The sequence below is a fragment of the Mustela nigripes genome, chromosome 13 (genome assembly GCF_022355385.1).
Source record: "Mustela nigripes isolate SB6536 chromosome 13, MUSNIG.SB6536, whole genome shotgun sequence".
NCBI classification, from domain to species: Eukaryota; Metazoa; Chordata; class Mammalia; order Carnivora; family Mustelidae; genus Mustela; species Mustela nigripes.
This window is the reverse complement of record NC_081569.1, coordinates 47,369,005-47,395,897: the sequence shown is the minus strand read 5'-3', so window position 1 is coordinate 47,395,897 and position 26,893 is coordinate 47,369,005. Positions and strand designations below refer to the sequence as shown.

At 36.0% G+C, this 26,893-nt stretch overlaps 1 protein-coding gene across 1 annotated transcript in view; it reads right to left on the bottom strand.

Moving 5' to 3' along the window:
* PIAS1 (protein inhibitor of activated STAT 1) overlaps nucleotides 1–26,893 on the bottom strand; it is a 124,262-nt gene that overhangs the window by 45,976 nt on the left and 51,393 nt on the right. Inside the window, exons 3-4 of the mRNA XM_059372352.1 lie at nucleotides 542–626; nucleotides 243–290 (exon numbers count right to left, since the gene is read on the bottom strand). Coding sequence (XP_059228335.1) covers nucleotides 243–290; nucleotides 542–626 — 133 coding nt within the window. The remainder of the gene's footprint in view (nucleotides 1–242; nucleotides 291–541; nucleotides 627–26,893) is intronic.

Here is a 26,893-nt window from a genome sequence, read left to right as displayed (position 1 = left end):
TTTTAAAGATATCTCTAGCTGGAGCTTCCCAACCAACTAATGGCAACCAAAATGGAGGTTAGATATATGGTACATGACTTGCTACATTAAAATCTAAACTGGATAAAAATATGAGGTCTATCCTCACCCAAACATCTAAAGCTAGTACTTTCAATATACTTATTGAAAATTACATAATTTTTAAGATCTTTAAGCAATATTAACTTTTAAACACTGGATATATACTGTAAGCAATACCATACCTTAACTGGACCTGCACTGTGAAGTCACATTTGGTCCCAGAAATATCCCTAGAAAAGACAGGGTAAGAACTGTAATTATTTTTAAAATATGTACTTGAAAGCTAATTCAAAGATACTGTTACTCCAAAAGTTCTTCACATTATCAGAGATATAACTGTTCTTCAGATTAACACTGTAATAGCATTTTCAATACTAATTATTTGCATGACTCACCCAATACACTGTTTTTAAAAATCACTTATTATAGATATTATTGGTTTCAAAGGCCAAACTGCAAGATACACTTGAAGAAAACTTACATGGAACTACTGATCTGCTGCACTTGTTGTGGTGTCAATGCAAATGCAAAACAGGTTTCTCGAAAGCGCTGACTGTTGTCTGATGCTAAAGAAGAAAAGAATTATACTTTTAATTACCTTCAAATTCATCAATAGAGAACACAGCAGCCAGAAAAAAAAAGAAAAACAAGCCCAATTATTCACATGACTTTAATTAACTGGAATGTATTCTAGAGTTAGATAACAAGGCAATTAAAGCACTGAAAAGTAAGAAATGTGCCAGTTGTAATGTAACAGAAATAGGCACCAAAATGGCTAATTCCAAAAGCCATCAGGATTTAAATTCAGAAAATACTTAATCAAAGAAATACTAATTGAAAATTATCTAATCATATAAATGTGTGCATATAGAAGAGCACACGTGCATAAAAACATGCTTGTATTAATTTTATCTAAAATAGAAAATTATAAACCCATTTAAAGACACGTGATTTCTGAGCTAAGTAACAAATATACACATCTGGAGATCTGCACAGGTGAGGTAACATTTGGTCTTTAAGGCAAAATATGAATTTTACCAGCTCCTACCTAACTGTATCATGCAAGTGTTATACAGTAAATACCATAGCTAGTTTCTCCTAAACTTAGATGATCTGACTTCAGAATTTGCCTGTGGTCACTACCTCAAAGAAGGTAAGAGCTACAAAAAGAGGGGAAGGAAGGGAATGAAGAGAAGAAGGGAGCGAGGGGAAGGGGAGCAGGGAGAGAGAACAAGAGAGCAGGCAAAAAGGGCAGGTCTGTGTATGAGCAGGGATTCCTGTAGCATGCTGCTGTGAGCAAAAATAATTCTATTGGCTTATACCAGTTGCATACATACTTTAAAAATCAGCGTTAATGTCTCCTCGGTGCTTAGCACAAAGAAGCAATGAATGATTGCTGAATGAATTAAAGAATATGACAATTTAAAAATACCAAACTATTTAAACTATACTTTTCAGGGTAATTTTCTAGAACAAAAGGATCACTAAAAGTTACTATCAAGGAAATCCTGGCCTGTGGGCTACTTAAAGCCATGCAGAAAAAAGTAGCTGAATTTGGCCACCTCTTGTTTAAACGGGATTTGAACTGACTTGTAAGCAACACTTCCCCTACAATTACCACCAAATTGCAGTATGTCATACTAAAAAATCTACAAAATGTATCAGGATGAGAAAAAAAATGGAAAAGATCACTGCTGATCTACAATTTCATCTCAATATAGAAGCATCTTTTAAAGGCCAGATTTGCATTTCTGCTTTCTGTGAACTGGGAAGGCTTTTTCTTAAAGAATCTATCCCCAAGAAAGAGTTACTAACCAGAAAGTTATCTTAATTGTGAGGTACCAACCTGGCAAATGGCTGATAACCAAGGACTAGAAGAATGCAGAAAAGCAGCTTCCTCATTCAAACAATGCAAGTAACTCCTTTCCTTCTTAAAGGATATCTCTCTATGAAGGTTTTAATCCAGTAGGCTTGGTCTAATTTGGATTTCTGGCTCCACTCTAATGCAGTGCTAAAATAATTTCCCAAGTATAAAAATTCATATTTCTCTTTAGGCAAAACTTCAGATTCATTTTAGAATGTGTGAGTACAGTAAGTTTTAGACACACACATGCAGATTTAGATAAAAAAGACATGACTAAAATAAAGAGACAGTTGCTTGTGCCACACACAGAAATGAGGTTTATTACTTCGTAATAACCCCTACTTACAAACTCTTTTAGACTGTAATGCTCATGAAGTTATTACAATTTATCTGGAAAGGCACCTTTCATCTATGTGGTTTTCAGGCTTAATTTGAATGAATGAATGAATGCCAGTGACAAACTTAGAGTTTTGTCTCAGTAACAGACTATCTTAAAAACTTTTCTAAGGGCAATTAAGCTATTATTACCCCCTTCAGAAAAACTCAGGCCAAAAAGAATCACAGAATCCTCATACTAAAAAAGGAGTCCAGCGTATCATCCACAACAGTGACTTCTAATGTTAGGGGTATGCATCTCAGAAGATATACCAGATAATGCACTGGGATACAAGAACAAGGACCTACCTACCTGTAAATTTAAGTTTCAAAAGTTAAGATTGTACATGAAATCTCTGATCTAGTTTATAAAAATATCTAAAATTTTATGTAAAATCTTAACTTTTTAACCTTTTTTTCTTTATAACATATAGAATATTAGTATAATAGCTTAATAGATATCTCTCCCTCTCTCTCTCTCCCTCTCTCTCTCTCTCTCACACACACAAACACACACACACTTGCGCTAACTTATTTTACTGAGAAGTGCATTTGATCACGTAAGTTTGCAGACCACCAATCTAGAGTTCAACCTTCCCTTCAACCTTTCCTCAAACTTTGTCTGAACCCACTAAGAGGTGGGAGGAAAGTGGCCATTACCTTGTCAGGCAGAAGATGGCTGCTATTAACAGTTAAATTATAAGAAAGCATGCAACCCTACAGAGAGTAGCAAAATTTAGTGGAAAGAGATGAGGTCATGTAACCTAGATTCCAAAATGGCTTTGCCATTTACTTGCCATATGACCATAGGTACTTATCCACTCTGTGATGTTTCCTCCTCCAATATTTATTTACACATAAGCACACACACACACAACTTCATAGTTATTCTGAAGAATATAAATGAGGTAAGATATTTAAAACAACCAACAATTTCCTTTTCTATCTGCTTTCCTCCTTATGCCCTTATACTGAGTCAAAATACATAATGCAGTAATTTCTACCCATCAGTGTCATACACCACATCCAGGGACAGCCATTCTTCAAGTATTTTAGACAGCATTAATGAGCCCTTCTTTCTCAACCCTTCTCACTGTATTTCAGGGGACAGTGCAGAATTACTCACCATCCTAACTCTCAGGCATACTTCGGGCTGTCACAACCTGAAAGCAACAGCAAGAATTGGACACACTCTGTCATAGTATATATGCTTATTCTAAATAAGATTATTCCAGTGCCACTGACATTAGCCTTGGCCAGTGAAATATGAATGGAAGTATACCACTTCTAGGCAGGCCTTCATGAGTTCTCCTTTCGTTTCACCACCTTTAGTTCCAGTCCACCCTGATTCTAGAGTGGAAAGAACATAAAGCACAGCCACAACCAATCTGTACCTAATAAATAACATAAGCCAGACGTGAACCTTGTTTGCCACTGAGATTTATGGTTGTTTATAAACTGATATATTATTCCAGATGTGATGGGACTAAAAGAATATTTTTACCAACAACTATACTACTGTTAATCTACTACTACTACTGTTAACCTATACAACTATGAAAAAAAAAGGTATCTGCTCCTTTTTCAGACTTAGAAATTGATATTCAAAGTGTTTAAGTAGCTGCCAAGGCCTCAGACTAGGTTAAGTAGAAGCAGAATTGGAACTCATATCTAAACATCTCCAAAGCCCATATTCTTCTCATAATACAGGTTCATTAGCTCCCCTAATCTGGGTGGTACACATCTCTTCATGCAGTTTAGCATTATACTGGATCACAGAAAACAGGAAAAGAATGACCCATTATCCCTTTATCATAACTATTTACCATTTAACAGTATTTCCTTTTAGTCATTTTTATATCAAATTGTATGAACAATTTGAAAGTTCACTTTTAAAAACATCACCCTTATTACATTTTTTAATTATAATCTCTATTACCATATTTTAATTATGGGATTGTATTCTGTCTATGGGATATAATGAAAATCTTAATTACTCCCCTGATTAGCTATTTAGGTTGTTTCTAATTTTACATTATTTGAAACAACTCTGTGAACATCTTTGGGCTCATGTTTGTTTTTTGAAAGGGGGTAGTTATTACTTTCTTTGGATCAATTCCCAGATGTGGCATTTCTGGGTCAAAAAGTATGAAGACTTATATGAATCTTGACACACTGCGGAAGTGATTTTCAAATGATTATAACATTATATATAATACCACCAGTAATTTATGCATCTACTAATTGCACCCTACTCTGGCCTGCATGGGAGTTGTGCTAATTTAATGGGTGGATCACGGTTAACTCCTTAGTAGTTTAATTTGCGTTGAAGAGTTTTTCCCTGTTTATTTTTGTTTGGTTTCCTATTTAGTTAATTGTCCAATCTTGTCCTGCACCCATTTTTATATTTGCATAGTGATTTCACATATAAGAACATTAACCCTTGGAAATTTGCTGCAAATATTTCCCCCAGTCTACTATATTTTTTTCATTTGGCTACATTTTTGGACAAGTTAAACTTTAATGTAATCTCATCTGTCAACTATGTCCTTTACAAATTCTTTTTTTTTTTTTTTAAGATTTTATTTATTTATTTGACAGACAGAGATCACAAGTAGGCAGGGAAGCAGGCAGAGAGAGAGGAGGAAGCAGGCTCCCTGCTGAGCAGAGAGCCCGATGCCAGGCTTGATCCCAGGACCCTGGGATCATGACCTGAGCCGAAGGCAGAGGTTTTAACCCACTGAGCCACCCAGCGCCCCTCCTTTACAAATTCTAATTGTTCCCTTCTTAGGTTCAATCAATATATAATTCAAGTTTTTGACTTGTTGTTTCTATGTAATTATTAATCCATCTGGAACTTATTTTAGTATGTGATATTTTAACAAATCTAAATTGCTGTTACTCCAAATTGCTTACCATTATACTAGCACCGTATGTTAAATAATCCTTCCCTTCCCTATGGATGTGTGTTTCCTCTCTCATATATTAAATCCTTATATCCAACATATTCCATTTCTGGGCTATCTTCCCATTGGTCTTTCTTATCCTGGTGCTGGCACTCTAGTTCTTAACTGTTACAGATTCATTATGCTTTAATATCTTATAATTGGGTTTCTCTCCACCCATTCTTTTTTAAGAACTTTAACATCAACTTAAAATATTTATTCACCTATATGAACTTCTGAATAGTTTTGCTACGATTTTTTAAAACCTAATGGTATTTTGAGTAGAATTATAATAAACCTTCAGATTATTTTGACAGCTGACCTCTTTATATCTTTAATCTTGCCATACTGGAGTAGTACCCTCTGTCCATTTACTCATATCCCCCCCCCCTTTTTTTTAAAGATTTTATTATTTGACAGAGAGAGACACAGCAAGAGAGGGAACACAAGCATGGGGAGTGGCAGAGGGAGAAGCAGGATTCCCACTGAGCAGGTAGCCTGATGCAGGGCTCGATCTCAGGACCCTGGGATCATGACCAGAACCAAAGGCAGAAGCTTAACAAGTGAGCCACCCAGGAGCCTCCATTTATTCATATCTTTAAGGTTTTGTCATTTTCATCACATAGTTACACAGTTCCCATTAAGATTATTCTGTTTTAAAGGTCTTATTTATTTATTTGACAGAGAGATCACAAGTAGGCAGACAGGCAGGCAGAGAAAGAGCGGGGGAAGCTGAGCAGAGAGCCAGATGCAGGGCTTGATCCCAGGACCCTGAGATCATGACCTGAGCTGAAGGTAGAGGCTTTAACCCACTGAGCCATCCAGGCACCCCCCCATTAAGATTATTCTTATGCCAAATACCAATAAATAAGGAGAATGCTCATATAATAAAACATTCTGCCACCAAAGAGAGAGAAAGAGAAATCAGTAACACCAAAGGTGGTTTCATTATAAAGATCAATAAAACTGATATGCCTCTAGCCAAATTAAAAAGAAAGAGAGGACACAAATGACCAATATCAGGAGTAAAAGGCAACATCACTACTGATCCTACATGTATTAAAAACATACAAGGAACTATTACACTTTTATACCAAAAATTCTGACAACTCAGAAAAACCGGACAAATTTCTTGAAAAACAGAAACAAACAGAGTGCACTCAAGAAGAAACAGATAACATGAATAGTCCTATAACTAGTAAAGAAACTAAATTTGTGGTTAAATATTTTTCCTCAAAGAAAAGTCTAGGCCCATATATGTCTTCTCAGGGAAATCTACCAAATACTGAAGAAAAAAGAAAAAAACAGTTCTACACAAATTGCTTCAAAAAACTGAATAATTCTATCAAACATTTAAAAAAGAAGTATTGCAAGTTCTAAACAAAGTCTCCCTCCAAAAAATTAAAAAGAAGAGAATATATCTCAACTCATTCTATGAGGTCAGTATTACTCCAGTACAAGACAAAGATATTATAAAAAAATTATTGACCATTACTTCATAAAAGCATTAACACAAAAATTCTTAGTATAACTTTAGCAAATCAAATCTAACCATATATTTAAAAGTATAGTACATTATAACAAAGTAAGATTTCTCCCAGGAATGCAGGAACCAATATCCAACATTCAAGTCACCAGATTAACTTTAAAAAAAAAAAAAAAAAAGCCATAATGTCATTTTAGTAGATGTAGAAAATGCCTCTGACAAAAATTCAACATCCATTCTGGATTAAAAAACAAACTCTTGGCAAAGCTGGCAGAGATATAAACTTCCTCAATGCAAGAAAGAATTCTTATGGGAAACTTATAGCCAACATTATACTTAAAAGTGAAAGACTAAGTACTATTCCCAAAAAATCAGAAACAAGGTAACGATAACCACTCTCATCATTTCTGTTCAACAATGTACCAGAGATTCTTGCCCAGGTAACAAAACTGGAAAATAAGTGAAACTGCCCATCACAGACAGTATGATGACTTATGTAGAAAATCTATAAAAAGCTATTTAGAATAAGTGAATAAGTGAATTCAGTGGGTAAAGATGATATACAAAAATTTGTTGTATTGTATATACTAGGAGCAAACAAGTAGGAATTGACATTTTAAAAACACATTTACAATAGCATCCCCTCAGAATGAAATACTTAGGAACAAATATCACAGGAGGTATAAGACCTTTAAAAATGCCAAACACTACTTAGAGAAATTAAGAACTCAAATAAATGAAGAGATATACAGTGTTCATGGATCAAAAGGTATCAGTTGTTTCCAAACCGATCAGTAGATTCAATGTAATCCAATTAAAATCCTAGCTAGGTGTTTTGAAAAGGAGGGGACAGTAATTGACAAGGTGCTTCTAAAACTCACTTGGAAATGCAAAGGACCTGGAAACACCAAACCACTTCAAAAAAGAAGACAAAACTGAAGGGCTAACACTAGCTGATTTTAAGATATTACAAAAGTACAGTAATTAAGACAGTATGATAATGGTGTCAAGAGAGTATAAAAATAACCTATGCAGCAGAACAGTCTTAAAATATACCCACATATACATGAGAACTAATTTCTGACAAAGGTACAAAGGCAATTTAGTTGAAAATTAATACTCTTTTCGATGAATGATGCTGGAACAACTGGATGTCCATGTATGTGGAAGGAAAAATAAGAGCTTCAAATCACATAGTACACCATATGCAAACATTAATTTGAAATAGGTCATAAATAACATCACAGAGGAAGTTCCAAGATTGGTCCTTCCTCAAAATAGCCACTGAGCTGGGGCAAAGTCTATCAGAATTAGTGAACTCTGAAAAGCCCATGGGAGTTTGTTTGACAGACAAGACTGCTAAAATTTGTTTAAAAAGCAATGTCAGTGATCCAGCAACTATCCACACCATTTCTGAGCCCCACTGTGGCTGTGGGAAATGTGGGCTGTGTTCCTAGAGAGGCTGGTAGGGCTAATATGGACAGTTAAGAACCAGATCTTCCAAAAATTTGGGGTTGTACATTTTGTGTGGTCTGGCAGTTCCCTAAGGGAACAGAGCAGCAAGTTGCCCTTTGTTTCAAGACCTGCTCTAGCTTCGGCAGCTTCCCTGCCAGCATCTAGCAGAAGATTTAAAGAGATATACAAACTTTGGGTTTTTTACATCCAGACATCTGGAAAAATCTCTGTCAGATCAAAGGCTGACTGAAGACACAATGGAACAGACAATTCACAAACCATACACAACAAGGAATACAGACTTTGCAGTGGGTGGGGGGAACAGTATAGAAAAATCACTATACAAAATAGACAGCTGCATCCCTCGACAAGTAACAAAAGCAATCACTAAAGAGAGTGAGAATGTAATTTCCAGAGTTAGCATACTAAGATACTCAAAACAACCAGTTCTCCACAAAAATTTGCAAGGAAAGACACAGAGTAATTAAATACAACTGAGAGCCCAGAAACAAACACTCACATCGATGGTCACCTGATTTTTGACAAGCATGCTAAGAATATTAAATGGGGAAAGAAAAAGAAGAGTCTCTTCCAAAGATGGTAGGAAAATTGGTTATCCACAGGCAAAAGAATGCTGTTAGAGCTCTACCTTACAACATCATAGATAAAAATTAACTCCAAGTGGATCCAAGACTAAATTTAAGAGCTAAAAAGTAAACATTTTAGAAGGAAACAATATTCATGACCTTGGATTTTGCAATGGTTTCTTTATTTTTTTATTTTTTTTTTAAGATTTTATTTATTTATCAGAGAGAGGGGGGGGGGAGGGAGCGAGCACAGGCAGACAGAAGGCAGGCAGAGGCAGAGGGAGAAGCAGGCTCCCTGCTCAGCAAGGAGCCCGATGTGGGACTCGATCCCAGGACGTTGGGATCATGACCTGAGCCGAAGGCAGCTGCCCAACCAACTGAGCCACCCAGGCGTCCCGCAATGGTTTCTTTAAATAGGATGTTAAAAGTACAGGCAAAAAAAAAAAAAGGTAAATTAAACTTCATTAAAATTAAAAATGTACATCAAAGGACATAAAAAGAGTGAAAGACAACACAAAGAATAGCAAAAAATATTAGCAAACATAGACTGCCAGCATCAGACCCTAGATGGATAGGGTTTAAGATCTCAAATATATGAAGAATTCCTACAACTCAACAAAAAGAAAACCCAATTTTTAAAATGGGCAAAGAATTTGAACAGCTACCTTTCTGAAGAATATATACAAAAGGCCAATAGGCACATGAAATGATGCTCAACATCTTTAGCCTGGGAAATGCAAATTAAAACCACAATAAGATATACACCTTGTACAACGTCTAAATTTTTTTTTAAAGATTTTATTTATTTATTTGACAGAGGGAGAGAGAGATCACAAGTAGGCAAGAGAGGTAGGCAGAGAGAGAGGGGGAAGCAGGCTCCCTAATGAGCAGAGAGACCGATTGATGCAGGGTTCAATCCCAGGACTCCGGGATCGTGACCTGAGCCAAAGGCAGAGGCTTTAATCCACTGAGCCACCCAGGCGCCCCTAATGTCTAAAATTTTAAAAACGACAACACCAAGTATTGACAGACAAAGAGTAACTGGGAAGCTTATACACTGCTGGTGGGAACACTTTCAAAAATAGCTTGGCAGCTGCATAAAAAGTTGAACCTACATCTATCATAGTACCCATTTATTTCATTCCTTAGCATTTTACCCAAGAAAAATATAAGCATATAAACACACAAAGGTTTGGGTCTCAATTTTCATAGCAGGTCTGTTTTCAACAATCCAAGACTGGAAACAACCCAAATGTCTATAACAGATGAATGACTAGTGTTACATCTATATAATCAAATACTGCCCAGCAATAAAATGGAATAAACTACTGATACAACACAGGTAAGTCTTAGTTATAATTCTTAGTAAAAGAAGAATATAAACCATGATTCCATTATATAAAATTTTAGGAAGTGCAAATTAATCTATAGATGTAACATTCATAATGTGACAGAAAGCACATTCAATCTAGGGGCTGGGTGAAAACAGAAGGGGTAACAAGGAGGGATTACTAATGGGATGGGGAAACTTTGTGAGGGATATGTTCATTATTTTGATAATGGTGATTCCATAGGAAAAATGTATTAAACTGTACATTTTAAATATGTGCAGCTTATGATATGCCAAGGATATTTCAATAAAGCTGTTTTTAAAAAACAGTGACTAAAACAAAAGGCAGAAGAAAGGCAGAGGAGGAGGGGGATGAACAAGAAAACCTGAGGAACCACCAACATTAAAGGCTCAAACCAAGGAAAAAATAGCCAATGGCACCTGGGTGGTTCAGTCGGTTAAACACATCTGCCTTCAGTTGAGTCATGGTCCCAGGGTCCTAGGATGGAGCCCCACATCAGGTACCCTGCTCTGTAAGGAGTCTGCTTCTCCCTCTGCCTTTTCCCCCAGCTTGTGCTCTCTCTCTCAAATATATAAATAAAATCTTAAAAAGAAAAGGAGAAATGGCCAGAAATTCAGAAAGAAAAACAGGGGGAAATGGTGTCCTTGATAAAAAGGGAAGAGAATTTCAAGGCAAATGTGGACAGTGTTAAATGCTCTGAGGTCAGGTAAGATGAGAGTTGAGAACTAGATTTAACAACCAGCAAGTCATAGGTGATCTCCACTGGATGTGTTTCAGTGGAATGGGAGGAGCAAAAGCCAGAGTGCAATGGGTTCAGGTGTGAATGGTTTAAGTTACTGATTGTAACATTTAAATATGATATCTTCAATTATTTTCATATCTACAACAGGAAATTATATTAATGTCTCAGGGTTTTGCATTACTTACTATACTGTTTTGAATCACTGGAACCAATCTTGAAGGTCTCCAAAATTCTAAAATGTACAGTAATTTGAAACTTCTGAAATTCTGCTAAGACCAGAGTTTGACTGCTGGCTGTTTGGGAGATGAAAGGCTAGTGTCTTTCAGGTAGTACCTCCGCCTCTCAACATGACCTGAATTGCTGTATACACTTGTAGTCACTGAATGTAAAACAGAAGTCACTCAGATTTTCACTTACTATATGCTCCAATTTAGAGAAAAGATGAAATGTTCTAGTGGTATTCACAATTAAGGATACTTACAAAGGTTATGGGGGAATATCTCTTATGAATATTAAGGGCTTACCGTACTCATAGATTTTTAACAACCTTACCCTGGTAAGTTATAACTACTAACATTTCATCTGTAAGAAAGAAAAGCACTGCCCACAATAACCAGGAAAAACTATAAATTCAAAAAACACAAAATGTGCAGAGAGAAAGTTAAGTTTTTAAAATTTCACCTTTTTTTTTTTTTAACATACTATCCCACAGAGAGATGAACTAGACTAAAAAGAGAAAGAGGAATCATGTTGCAATTTACGTAACTCAAAACACTGGAAGGTAAATCCTAGATACATAAAATAAACAAGGTTATTGAGATTCTGATGATAGAAACACTGAGCTAAACTAAGTGGCTGTACTTTCAACTGCTCTAAAAATATTCACTATTCCACCTCACCAGCAGAAAGAAAAGCTAAAAATAGTCATCTTTCTGTTACAGAATATTTCTTGCTGTCTCGGGGAAAGTGAAACTCAAGTTCCTATCTACAAATGTTAGCTTTAAAATTTTTAATGAGATCTCTAGTTTTTTAAACAAACAAACAAAAACCTAGACAACTATATAATTTTTTTAAAACAGAGCTGGAATGATATATTTTCAGCCAGTGAGCTGCTAACTACCATTAAGACAGAAGGTTGCAGAAAACTTATTTCCTCCAATAAAGGCAGATACACCAAATCATCAAAAAACTACGTGCTTTGACGAACTACGTTATCTTTAAAATGGGAGGTTTCTTTAAGTAAACAATAGTTAATTACATGTGAATTTTTCAACTCACACGAACGAAAATTACCAGTACTAAGAAACAGGAACAACTGTAACATGCAATACTGTTAAGACTTCAGCTCCTTAAAACCCTCTGATTTCATTTTATCATACCCTAACTGCAAGTTCCTAATAAACTCATTTTCAGTATGCTTGCCTGTACCTTTCATTATCTTTCTCCTCTGGAGTTTAACTCCTATTTGTCTTTTTTTTTTTTTTAATAGTTTTTTTTGATAGTTTTGATAGTTTGCTGAGTTAGTAGCCGGTTTCCTTACAGACTTAATCAAATCAGCCTATAAACTCCTGGGCAACTTTAAAGCTAAAAGTATGGTAAATATTTTGTCTGGCCTATCTATTCTCTCACAGCTGGCAGGCCATCAGGCTATTTTAAATCCAGTGGGATAAGAAACAGGACGGGGTCAAATCAAGCCAGCCAGATATGAACCAAGTCTGATGATCAATGGGAAATAGACTATAATTAAGAAGTTAGTTCTCTTCTGCAAAAACTTCATTTTCTGACTGATCGAATGATTGATTGATTTTGGTTATTGGTAATACAATACAACCATTCCAAGTTAGGAAAAATAATCCAAAAGTCTACAGCAGCTAAATACTATCATATATACTCTTCCAGGCATTTTCCTATATATACATATGTGTGTGTGTGTGTGTGTGTGTGTGTGTGTATCCTTGAGTGTAAGATCAATAAATACACTTTTTACTTAAAAATGTGCAATAAAATCTTTCCACATCAATAACCATATCTTTGTCATCATTTTAAGTAGCTACATGATGATATTCTATTATGGAGATATGCCGTAATACAACTAATCTCTTATTGCTGGACATTTATATCATTTTTAATTTTTTCATTCCACAATCAATCCCTCTTTGGGTGTGTGTGCATGTGTGTGTGTATATCTGTATGATCTTTACTTCCTTAGGACATCCTCTTAGAAAAGGAATGGGTAGGTCAAAAGATAGACACATTCTTAAAGCTTTTGTAGAAGGCGCCAAATTGCTTCAAGAAAAGTTTAGTAAGTGGTATACGAGAGTTCTAGATTTCCTTGGCAACACTGGGCTAAAACATCTTATTGTCTTAAATTTGCCTTTCATTGGCTACTCTCTAAGTTGACTGACTACTTTTCATACCCTTACTAGCTTTCTTTGTGTTGTGAATCACACTACTCTGCTGTGTGAGTCATCTTTTCATTTTTTCTCTTGATGCTTCAAAACTGAGAAACGACCACTGCTTTTAGTGACATTACAGTCATTGATGACCTAGATAAGAGCAGTTTCTTCGGCATGGGGTAGGTGCAAACCTACTTGGAAACAGTTCATGAAAGAAAGGGAGAAAAGAAATAGGAGACAGTAAATTGAGACTCCCCTGGCAAGGGGTTCTGTGATGAAGGAAAAGAAAATGGGGGTATAGCTAGAAGGAAATTAGGAGAAAAGCCGTTTAAGATGGGAAAGTTAGCCTGAAGTTGTATATTAATAGAAATATCTAGTAAAGAGGCAAAGAGCTGATGATGCATAAAGTGTTAAGGATTAGCCTGAGCCCAGAGACTTCATCCAGGGTCCCAGACAAAAAAAAAAAAAATTGATAACATATGGGCAGAGAAGCAGGTAGGTGGGTATAAGGTACTTATACCTTATACCATCATAAGATGGTAGGAACTTATACTTCTGGTAGGTCCCATCTCCTCAGTGAAAGAGAAGTAAAAAGGAAATGTATCAGCAAAGAGAGTGGAAGAACACTTGTTTGTGAAAGAACAAGAATGAAATGATCATCTAGCAGAGTGGAAAAGTAGGGACTAGGGTAACACTATATGATGGCTGAGTAGGACATCCACATACAAATGATTTTCAACAGCCTTTCACATATAAAGATGCATACTATGGTCAGATACTGAATAGTTTCCCTTGGTTTACTTATAGTGCCATTTAACGTAAAAAAGTTTTAGGGTTTGTTTTTGTTTCGTTTTTGGTTTTTTTTTTGAGACTTCACCATGAAATAATGTTTTCTTTCCTTAGGGAAAATTCTTTCCTTACACCAATATTATTTAAGTATTATTTATATAATTTAATGCATTTATTTAAATGCAACCTATATTTCCCTCTGATGATGTTTTACTTTCATTTCTAAATCTTCAAGCCATTCTGACATTATTCTGGTAAGTTGTAAGGTAGGAATCTTACTTTTTAATGGCTAATTAGGAACTCCTGAACAATTTAATATCTAATTCATGCTACTAATTAGAAATTTCACTTTCATGTTATTTTTAAATTGTACTTCTACTTCATTAACTGCTTATTCAGGCACCAGCTCCACAGTTTCAATTACTGTGCCTCTACCACATATAAAGACAGTATATTCTATATGTGGTATGGCATACAGCCCTTTGTCAGAATTCCTTAATTCTTATTTTTCCTTCTCTTATACTGGACGTTTTTACTCATGGTACCTCCACCACATCCAACTTCCCCAGTTCACATATCCCACCAAAGCAGCAGCTCTAGGCTGTTTTCTGCCCTGAACATTAACAGGACCAGGGAGCATAATTTTTCTAGGGGTGGCCTACCCACTGACTTCTGGACAACTCACAAAATGACTGGGCTTGAAGGAATCCATCCATTATCAACATATTAACTAAAATCAATTCAACTAGCTTCTTCCATGATTTGGAGGGTGGAACATGCATGGTTTCTGAGAGTTCTTTGTAGCCAGAGGAAAACAAAACAGATGCTTAGAAAGATACAGAGGTGCTATAGAAGGAAAGAAGGCACGTAACAAGACAAAGAACATATGTAATCCTAACTTTCTGATTTTAATTCCTATATACCCTTACATTAAACTTTTCTTAGATAACATGAGGTATTACTACCTTTCCCTTGAAATCAAAAAAGCCTGTAACGCAAAGGAATTTTAGAATCTTCTTCCCTTCACCTCCCTATTAAGTTGGATTTTTAATTGTAACTATACTAAATTACTGAGACTAGCCATCATTCAAAGGACAGTGTCTTTCTATATATTAAGATCTTTAGGAGTCTACAAATATTTTTTTCTTCAAATAAGTCCTATACAATTGAGGAGTATTCTTTTGTATTTTTTTATTGTTCCATGAACTTTTTCTTTAATTTTATAACTAGTTCTTAGTAAACATCAATATTTCTCATAGTGTGGTCCACAACAATACACTTTTGAGATGTTCTAAAAGGTTCTGAAAAGAGCCCTGAAAAGGGGAAAATACTCTACAGAGGGAAAGGATTCCATGTTCAAAGAATTTTGGGAAGTCGTTGCATAAAACATTTTCTACTTAGAGATTCACAGAGCACACGATCATATTTAAAGCCCTGAGAAATTCCACAGTAACAAAACTCACTTAAATTTAAGTTTCCAAAGCTAATAGGACATGGTCAAAGAATACCTCCTGACATCCCATGGAACCAGCATCCAAGGATCACATTTTGTAGAACTGTGGTATATAAGTTAGTAGACATTTCCTCTACACTTATTCAGCACCTTCTATTCCCCTAATAGACATTAGGTTTGTGGATTTACTTCCAGTCTCAGAATGGAGCATATGACCAAAGTCTAGGCCAAAAAGTACATTATATTCCCTGCCAGGATTGATTGATCAGGTCTGGACATGGCATTTAAAACAGTTCAGTCATAATGAACCTCAGGACTTTCCCCTGGGAGTGCTAAGACAAAGACTTTTCCTCTTTTCAGGTAGATGGGAATCTGAAAGAACTGCTGGGAACCGTGTAAGTGCCTAAAAAATGCGACCAACATCAAGGAAGCAGAGCCATGAAATGGAGAACATAAATCCAACTGTTAGACATTCATTCAACAAATATTTACTAAGCACCTAATATGTTTTAAGATACTATTCTAGGTGTCTGAAATAATCAATGAACAAGAGACCAAAACATTTGCCCTTATGGCACTTACGTTCTAATGGGCAAAGAAAGATAAATAAATAGTATGAAATAAAGTATATTAGAAGGTGATAAGTGTTATGGAAATAATAAGGCAGGACAATGAGGATTGGAAGGAATGAGGTGCAATTTTAAATAAGGAGTCTGGGTAAGTTTCATTAAAAATAGTAATACCTTTACTTGAGGGAGGTGAAGGAGATAGCCATATGAGCACCTGTAGCAACAGCCTTCCAGGTAAAGAAAACACCCATGCCAAGTCTCTAAGACAAGAGCATAATGTATTCAGCAACAGCAAGAAAGCCAGTGTAATTAAGAGTGCAGTTAAGAGGGGCGCCTGGGTGGCTCAGTGGGTTAAGTCTCTGCCTTCAGCTCAGGTCATGATCTCAGGGTTGGTCCTAAGATTGAGCCCCGCATTGGGCTCTCTGCTCAGCAGGGAGTCAGCTTCCCCTCTCTCTCTGCCTGCCTCTCTGCCTACTTGTGATCTGTCAAATAAATAAATAAAAATCTTAAAAAAAAAAAAAAGTCCAGTTAACAAAGAGCATACTAGCAGATGATATTAGACAAGTAATAAACAGAGGGTTAGATCATAAGGATTTGGGATTTTACTGAGTCACACGGGAGTCCAAAGAGTTTTAAACAGAGAAGTAACATGATTAGTGTACATTTAAAAGTATGACTCTGGCTTCTAAGCTGAGAAAATTGTAAAGGGGGCAACAGTAGAAGCCGGGATTAATGTAATCACCCAGGTGAGAGATGATATGGCTCAGTTTAGAGTAGCAGCAAAGGTAGCAAGAAATGGCAAAATTCTGGATGTATTTTAAAGGTAGAGCCAGCAAGACTTCCCAACTAATTAGAGTGGGACATAAGAAAAGAGAAAAACCTAGGATGACTCTAAATATTTCAGTCTGAGCAACTAGAAGGATGAAGTTTCCCTTAACCAAGACGACGACTCTGGGCAGTTATCTGTTTGGGACAAAAGAGAACAAAAACTCACTTCTGGACATACTAAGTTTGAGAAAGACATCTGAATGGTGATTTTGTATAGGCCGTTAGATGAGACTCTGGAATTCATGAAATAGGTCTTGGCTAAAGATATAAATTTAGGGTCATCGATGTGTAATAACTATTTAGAGGCTTGAGACTAGAACAAATCATCAAAGAATAGGCAGAAAAGAGTCTGGGAGAAAGAGAGGAATAAGCAAAGAGGTATAAGAAGAGATGACACAGGAAAATCAAGAGAGGGGGTTGTATCCTGGAAACCAAGTGGCAAAGTGCCACAAGCAGCAGAGCCTATGTCAAATGCTGTTAAAAGATCAAATAAGCAGGGTCTGAGAAGAGACCATATGTTTTGACATCACAGATCTTCTTGATGAGGGAGGTTTCAATGGAGGGACTGTAGCAAAAGGCTGACTGGAATGGACATACAGGTGAATGGAAGGTGAGGAACCGGAGACATACTACAAAGACTTGCTCAGGAATTTTGCCATAATGAGGAGCAAAGCAACGGGGTGGAAGCTGGCAGAAAAAGTAGAATGTCAAGAAAAAGATCTTGGTGTTCACTGAGCTCAACATCAAGCCCCTTATTCATTGGTTATATGAACTAAAGGATTAGCTTTTATATTAATGCCAGTTCTGGATAGTTTTTCTATCATTTGCAGTAAAAAGAATACTAAATTTTTTTCACATTAACTATTAATTAGCTCTCATGTTGAACTCTTAATTAGTTCGAACAGTTCCTCACTGTTGATTTTCTAGTTTTCTTGTACATAAGTTCTTGTATAAAACTTACCTAGAAGTATCTGGCTACACTATACAACTCTAGACTAGAAAGGGAAATTATTTTAAATAATGTTTCACTATTTACCTAGTATAGACTGAAACAAAATGACTACACTGAAGTTTTTTTTCTTAAATGTGTATTTTCTCCAGCTAAGTATAAGCATTAAGTACTTACTGTCAACTTTTTGTTTAGAAATTTTGGCCACTTTATCTTTCATCACACATTACTATTAATTGTATAACTGCATTTAGATATGGTTAACAGCCATTTTCAAATCTATTCTGCACTATCCTTTCTTTCTTACATAAAATGTAAGAATAAAATATTAAAATCTGAATTAAGGAGCGCCTGGGTGGCTCAGAGGATTGAGCCTCTGCCTTTGGCTCAGGTCATGATCTCAGGGTCCTTGGACCCAGCCCTGCGTCTGGCTCTCTGCTCAGCAGGAAGCCTGCTTCTCCCTCTCTCTGCCTACTTGTGATTTCTGTCAAATAAATGAATAAAATCTAAAAAAAAAAAAAAAATCTGAATTAAGTACCTAAATTCATAAACCTAGAAAAGGCTCCAAAGACTGCAATTATCTACTGTAAACATTGGGCATTTAATAACATTTGCCTATAACTAATTTTATAGTTATAAAAGACAAACTAGAAATTTTAGGCATTTAGGTAAACACTGATTTGCACCCCTAAAATATACTGCTTAAGAGAATTCAATTTTACCAACTATGATGTTTACTTTCCCTGAGGAAGAAATGAATTTCCTTCTGATAAGGATTAAGATGTTTCGTGAGATGGAAGGTGGCGGCAAGTGAGCCCAAACCTAAGTATACCTGCCTATGAACAGTGATTAGAGGAAAGACACTGTTAAGTTAATGAGAAATCTCTGACAAAAACCTAAAGTACAAACAAGCAAACATGTACAATAGCCCCTACTGTCCTGGACTCTCATCCCTAAAGTGGGGAGCCTACAGGTTCAAAAGTAGAAATATTATGAATACCAAGATTACTGGTGAGGACCTACAAGAATGCTCAAGCCAATGTAGATTTCTTAGATTTAGCTGCTTCTCAAATGCATCTTTCCCCTATGGTGCCAAATAATTATAAATAATGCCAGACATTCTGTTTGTCCACAGTTCCCAGGTGAGAAGAAAAGTGTGGTTACTTCCGTCAGTCTGTTCTCTGTACCTTCCCAAGGAAGAGTATCTTACCATGTTATGTTAGTCTTTTACAGATCCAGTAATGATTTTTCACACAACGTGCCCCTAAACATAAACCAGTCTCATCTGTGTTTAACCATCACTTTTAGCTTTGATGGGGAAGGAAGGGGAGTACCAACAGTTCAGTATCTCTAGTAGGTATAATCTCACTTCTTTCTCATCCTTTCTCCAACTCTAGGTGCAAAGGAATGTGCTCTCTTCTACACACATAATCACTTTTGCAAATGCATGTATTCACAAACTAGGGTAAATAAAAATCAACTGGAAAAGGAAATTATCACCTTTAATTGAATCTGTACCTAAACTGTAGTTTGCCATACAGCAAAAGTATGCTTTACAATGACCTTAAGTTGAAGAACTGAATTAGACAGATAATACCAGTTTTTCAAAACAGTAAAATGTTTAATCATGTGAGGTGATTTCTTAGGTATCAAAAAAACCCAAAAAACAAAAAACACCAGTGTCTATCCTCTAAGTTTAATCTATGTAAGGCAATGAGAGTTGTAACAAACTACTATCATTAAAAACTATAAGTGCATTTTTTAATAAAGTTAAAACACATTTCAGAGGTTAAGTTAAAAGCACAACGGGTAAAGCCAGAGGTGACACGCTAGACTGGGAAGCAAAGGAGAGGGAAGTTGCAGATTTAGAAAGGCTAACAGAGACTATTCATGAGGTAGTAAAAGCTCCAGTGTTTTTATTCTAGTCACACCAAATAAAGCATCATTCTTCTTCAAATATTCTTCTATTTTAGCAAATCTAGATCTTATGGTGGGAAGGTGAGAATTAATATGAAAAAACCACCACATACATAAATATAAACTGTCTTAATACTGATTTCAAAAGTACTCCAAGATCTATACAAACATAAGCAAGTTATACACAAATACACACTAATTTAGTTTATCCAAAAATAATCATTCTAGAATGGTTATCTATTCTCTAGAACAGAATTCTACAGAAACTTCAACTTTAAATAAAAATGTTAAGAAATAGTATCAAGGCTATCTGTTGAACAATAATGTATTATTTATACTAAATAGGGAGGTAATAATCCACATCATAAGCGAATTTGAAAATCTGAATTTTCTAATCTGCTATATGGATACAATTACAATTTGACATGTTAAGTATTTTTCGAGCTCTACTGGTTGATCTTTAACTCAGTTTTCAAGGTATTCATCAGGGGGTAGTCTTGCCCCCTTCCCCAACTACTTTGAGGAGGAACAACTTCTTCTTAGCTTTGGATTCTATAGACTAGAGTCCTTTCAAAATTATCTGAAGTAAAGCACTAAAGATGAATGTGTATTTCTCCATTAGACAGCAATTCTTTCATAACCATAATTATTCAGTCTATTAAGATTTCTACTCTTATGCAATGAGAGAAAATGCTGCTTCTGTCAATGACTCCTAATGTAAGCTTTAACTGTTAACAGAAAATTTGAGGAATACGCTATTAACACATTTCTAGTAAAACAAACCAATGAATAAATTAATGAAGGGGGAAAGAGAAGCAAGACATACTCATTACACTGAAATTTTGTTGATGTCAGTATGAAGATTTAGGTTTAAATTTTGGTTATTTTGGCATTTGTTTGGTATTTGGTAAATTTCAAATAGTAGCTATTTACAAAACAGAAATAAAAGGGAGAATTCCCAAACCACTAGAAAATGAAAGGGAAACAAAGAAAGTACAGCTCATCTCACAGAGATCAGGAAAGAAAAATAAATGAAAGAAAGAAACGAAGATGGCAGAATCAAGACCAAATATAACAGTGGTAACAATGAAAATAAGTTACATTTTTAGATGGAGCTTTTATTTTTATTTATTTTTTTAAAGATTTTATTTATTTATTTGACAGAGAGAGATCACAAGTAGGCAGAGAGGCAGAGAGGGAAGCAGGCTCCCTGTTGAGTAGAGAGCCCGATGATGTGGGACTCTATCCCAGGACCCTGAGATCATGACCCCAGCCAAAGGCAGCGGCTCAACCCAGTGAGCCACCCAGGCGCCCCTAGATGGAGCTTTTAAAAAGCCAGCCACAGTCTTGCTATTTATAAAATAGAAACCTGCCACCATCAGATACTACTTCACACCCAGTAGGTTGGCTATAATCAAAAAGACATAAAATAACAAGGCTTGAGAAGGATGTGGAGAACTAGGAACCTTCACACGTTATTGGTGAGAATGTAAAATGGTACCACTGCTTTGGAAACATCTGGCAGTATGTCAAATGTTAAATACAGAATCACCATATGACCCAATAATCCCAATCCTAGGTATATGATGTAGAGAATTAAAAACACATCCACACAAAATCTTACACATGACTATTCACATTCACAACAGCAATATTCATAATTTCAGAAAGGCAGAGACAATCCGAATATCCCTCAATGATGAATGGATCAAAAACATGTGGTATATCCATAAAATAAAATGTTATTTTGCCATAAAAAAAGGAATGAAGTACTGACACATGCCACAACATGAATGAACCTTGGAAACATTACGTTAGGTAATAAAAGTCAGTCAGAGATCATATATAGTATGACACCACTTATATGACATGTCTAGAGTAGGCAAATCCAGAGAGACAGAAATTACATCATTAGTTCCAGAGGGCGGGGATAAGTGGGAATGGGGAATGGCTGATGATGGATAAGGGTCTCTTTTTGGAGTGATGAAAATGTTCTAAAATTGAGAGTGGTGATGGTAGCACAACTCTGTGACTTCACTAAAACCAATGAATTGTATATACTTTAAAATAGTTTATTTTATAGTATGTGAATTATATCTCAATAGAACTGTTACTTAAAAAACAAAAAGCACCCTAAAACAAAATGCCAGAAAAGGTTAAAAGAACAAAGAATAAAGTTTCTATTAGGCAAATGCTAATAAAAAGAAAACTTAAATAAGAATAATGACAATAAACAAGGTAAACTTTGAGGGGAAAAAGTCCAAAAATAGAAAAAAAATCAGTTGATCTTGAGGTTTTCCCCTTAAGATTGAACTCTAAGAAAGGATTTTCATTCTCAACAGTATTAACACAGTACTGGAATCCCAAACAGTGTTATTAGGCAAGGTAAATGAATGCAAGGTAAAAAGAAATAAAAGTTCATATCTGCAAATGACATAGTAGTCTATCTAGAAAACCCCCCAAAATTTACAAAAAACTTCCTAAAACTAAGAGTGACCTTCAGCAAGGTTACAAGATACAAAATCAACAAGAATAAAATGTTTATAGCAGCATGGCCACGGTCGCCAAACTATGGAAAGAACCAAGATGTCCTTCAACGGACGAATGGATAAGGAAGATGTGGTCCATATACACTATGGAGTATTATGCCTCCATCAGAAAGGACGAATACCCAACTTTTGTAGCAACATGGACCGGACTGGAAGAGATTATGCTGAGTGAAATAAGTCAAGCAGAGAGAGTCAATTATCATATGGTTTCACTTATTTGTGGAGCATAACAAATATCATGGAGGACAAGGGGTGTTAGAGAGGAGAAGGGAGTTGGGGTAAATTGGAAGGGGAGTTGAATCATGAGAGACTATGGACTCTGAAAAACAACTGAGGGGTTTGAAGTGGCAGGGGGGGTGGGAGGTTGGGGTACCAGGTGGTGGGTATTATAGAGGGCACAGACTGCATGGAACACTGGGTATTGGTGAAAAAATAATGAATACTGTTTTTCTGAAAATAAATAAATTAATTTAAAAAAAAACAACACAAAAACCAACTGTACTTCTATATACTGACAACGAAAATCAAAATTTTAAATACAATAACAACTATAATTACTCCGAAGAGTAAAAGACTGAGATACAGCTCTAACAAACAAGTACAGGACTTGTATACAGAAAACTACAAAATGTTAATCAACAAAATCAAAGATCTAAAAAAAGGAAGAGACATACCACATTCACATATTAAAAGAATGAACCAAGAAAAACAATTATCCTTAAATTGACATTTAGGTTTAATGCGATTCCTATCAAATTCCCCATAAGATATATTTTGTAGAGACAGATAACTCAAAAAATCTGTATCTAAAGGCATACAAACAAAAACTAGAATAGCTAAAAGAATATTTTTAAAGATTTTATTTACTTATTTGACCGAGAGAGATCACAAGCAGGCAGGGAAGCAGGCAGAGAGAAAGAAGCAGGCTCCCCACAGAGCAGAGAGCCCAACGTGGGGCTTGATCCCAGGACCCTGGGATCATGAACTGAGCCTAAGCTTTAACCCACTGAGCCACCTAGGCGCCCCACTAAAAGAATTTTTAAACAGAAGAACAAAGTTAGAGAAATCATTCTACCTGATTTTTATGACTTCGTTGAGAGCCACAGTAATTAAGATCACGTGGTACAGTAGAAAACACACACCAGATCGGTGGAACAGAAAAGGGACCCAGAAACAGACTCATACAAGTGTGGACAACTAATTTCTGAAAAGGCACAAAAGCAATACATTGCAGAAAGGATATCATTTTCAGCAAATGGTACTGGACCAATTAACCAGCCATAAAAGAATCTCAACCTAAGCCTCACCTTATGTAAAAAGTAACAAATGAGTCACAAATTTAGCATTTAAAAAATATTTATTTATTGTAGAGGAAGAGAGAGAGTGCACACAGGGAGGGGCAAAGAGAGAGAGAGAGAAGGAGAGAGGCAGACTCCCCGCAGAGCAAGGGGTCCAAGGCAGGGCTTGATCCCAGGACCCATGAGATCACAACTTGAGGTCAAACCAAGAGTTGGATGCTTAACCAACTGAGCCACTCGGGCACCCCGCAAGTCACGAATTTAAATGTAAACATAAAAATAAAATATAAAACTTTGGGCACCTGGGTGACTCAGTGGATTGAAGCCTCTGCCTTCAGCTCAGGTCATGATCACAGAGTCCTGGGCCTGAGCCCCTGAGCCTCTGCTCAGCAGGGAGCCTGCTTTCTCTCTCCTCTCTCTGCCTGCCTCTCTGCCTACTTGTGGTCTCTGTCTGTCAAATAAATAAAAATCTTTAAAAATATAAAACTTTTAGGAAAAAGCATAAAAGAGTATCTTTCAAATCTTGGGTTACACAAAGAGTATGCAAACTTGACACTAAAAGTACAATCTGTGAAAGAAAAAAAAATTTTAACTTTGCTCTTGCATAAGACCCTATTAAGATGATTAAAAAAAAACAAACTACAAAGTAGAATAACTGCAAACCACAAACTTAGAGTATGTGAATTCTATCTAGAATACATAAAGAATTCAGAAAACTCATCAGTAAAAACACCCAAATACTTCAATTAGAAAACGGACAAAAGATATGAAGAGAAATTTCACAGAAGAGTATACTCAGATAGCAAATAAGCAAATAAAACTATGTTTAATATCATTAGTCATTAAGGCAATGAAAATTAAACCACAATGAGATGTCACAATACATCCATCAAAATGGCTAAAAGAGAAAATAATGAGAGCACCAAATGCTAACAAGGATGCAGAGAAACTGGATCATTTAGACATGGCTGGTAGTATAAAATGGAATAGTGATTGTGGAAAATAATTTTGCAGTTCCTTTTAAAACTAAAAACGAACTTACCATATAGCCCAGCAACTGAACTACCGGGCATTTATCTCGGGGAAATTAAAACTTATTTCCACACAGAAACTTGTATGAATGGTCACAGCAACATTATTCATGATAGCCAAACACTGAAAGCTCTTTAAATGTCCTTCAGTGGATAAAATGGTTAAACAAATGGTAGTATATCACAGCAATAAAAAAGAACTACTGGGGTGCCTGGATAGCTCAGTCAGTTAAGCCGCCAACTCCTGATTTCAGCTCAGGTCACATGATCTCAGCTCAAATCCCATGATCTTGGAGTGGTGGGATCAAGCTCTGCTTTGGATTCTGCACTTAGGAGGGAGTCTGCTTGAGATTCTCCCTCTTCCTCTGTGTCTGCCACCAACTCCCCATACTCTAAAATAAATAAATCCTGGGCGCCTGGGTGGCTCAGTGGGTTAAGCCACTGCCTTCGGCTCAGGTCATGATCTCAGGGTCCTGGGATTGAGTCCCGCATCGGGCTCTCTGCTCAGCAGGGAGCCTGCTTCCCTCTCTCTCTCTCTGCCTGCCTCTCTGCCTACTTGTGATCTCTCTCTGTCAAATAAATAAATAAAATATTTAAAAATAAATAAATAAATAAATAAATCCTAGAACACAACAAAAACAAACACAAAAACAAAAACAAAAAAACCCAAAACAACCTACCAATGCACACCACAATTGGATGAACCTGAAATTATGCTGAATGAAAAAAGCCAATCTTCAAAGAATATATAAAGCATGAATCCTTTTATAAACATCAGTAAAATATAAATTTGCAGACAGAGAAATGATTAGTGGCTGCCAGGGAGTAGGGATTGGGAAGGGGGTGAGTGAAGCTATAAAATGGCAGCAAGGAATCTTGTGATGTCTTGATTGTGGTGATAGTTACACTACATGAAACTATACATGTAATAAAACTGCACAGACTTGCACACACCCAAGTGAGTGCTTGAGTAACTAGTAAAAGTTGAATAAGCTCTGTGAATTTCAATTTCTTGGTTTTGATATTACACTATGATTGGGAATGATGCTAACAACGGGGGAAGCTGAGTACACAGGACATTCCTTCCTATACACTTCTTCACAATTCCCTATAAATTGATAATTATTTCAAAATCAAAAGTTCTAAAAAAAAGAAAAAGAAGAAGAAACATGAGTTACAGACTGGCAAAAATATCTGCAAACCATATCTAAGGACTAATATATAGAATACATAAAGCAACTCTCACCACCTAGCTATTTAAACACCTGAAATTAAAAAGTGACAATAACAAATATGCTGGTAAGGATGCAGAAAAACTGGACCTCAGATATTGCTAGTGGAAGTATAAAGTAGTACATTTTATCATTAAACTCTGGAAAACAGTTCGGTATTTTTCTCAAAAAACCAAATACACACTTACACACATGATCCAGCAATCTCACTCCTGGGCATATAGCCAAGAAAGAGCAAACTTATGTCCACCTAAAACCTATTCATGAATGTTTATAATAACATTATTTGTGATAGACAAAAACTGGAAACAACTAAAATGCCTTTCAATAAGTGGAAAGGGCACAGTGATACATCCATCCATGAAATACTACTTGAACAACTAAGAAATGGATGGCAAATTTCCAACACCAGTCATAAATAAAGTCAAAAGGTATCATATTGGGGAAAAAATGGCGGCAATTTATACCACAAAGTGCTAAATTCCTTCTACATATCAGAGGAAAATTTCCAAGAATCCAATTTTAAAATTTATTTATTTGACAGACAGAGATCACAAGTAGGCAGAGGTAGGCAGAGAGAGAGGGGGAAGCAGGCTCCCCGCAGAGCAGACAGCCCGGTGCGGGCCTTAATCCCAGGACCCTGGGACCATGACCTGAGCGAGCCACCCAGGCGCCCCTCCAAGAATCCAATTTTTAAATGGAAAAAGTTCATGGACAATTCAAACAAAATACAATATACATATATATTTTTTAAAAACCTTCACTCTCACTTGTAAGAGAAATGAAAGCTGAAACTATAATGAATTGTAATTCATTAATAATAATAGCCACCTATTATTTTTAAATGATCAAAAAGTTTAAAAACACATGGTATTACTGAAGGCACAGGAAAATAGAAACATTCTGCATAGCCAATAGGATTATGAATTAGCACAAATCTTCTGTGAAGGGAAATTTGGCAACAACTATCAAAATTTTAAATACACATTCTACTTCTAGGAATTTATCTTATAAAA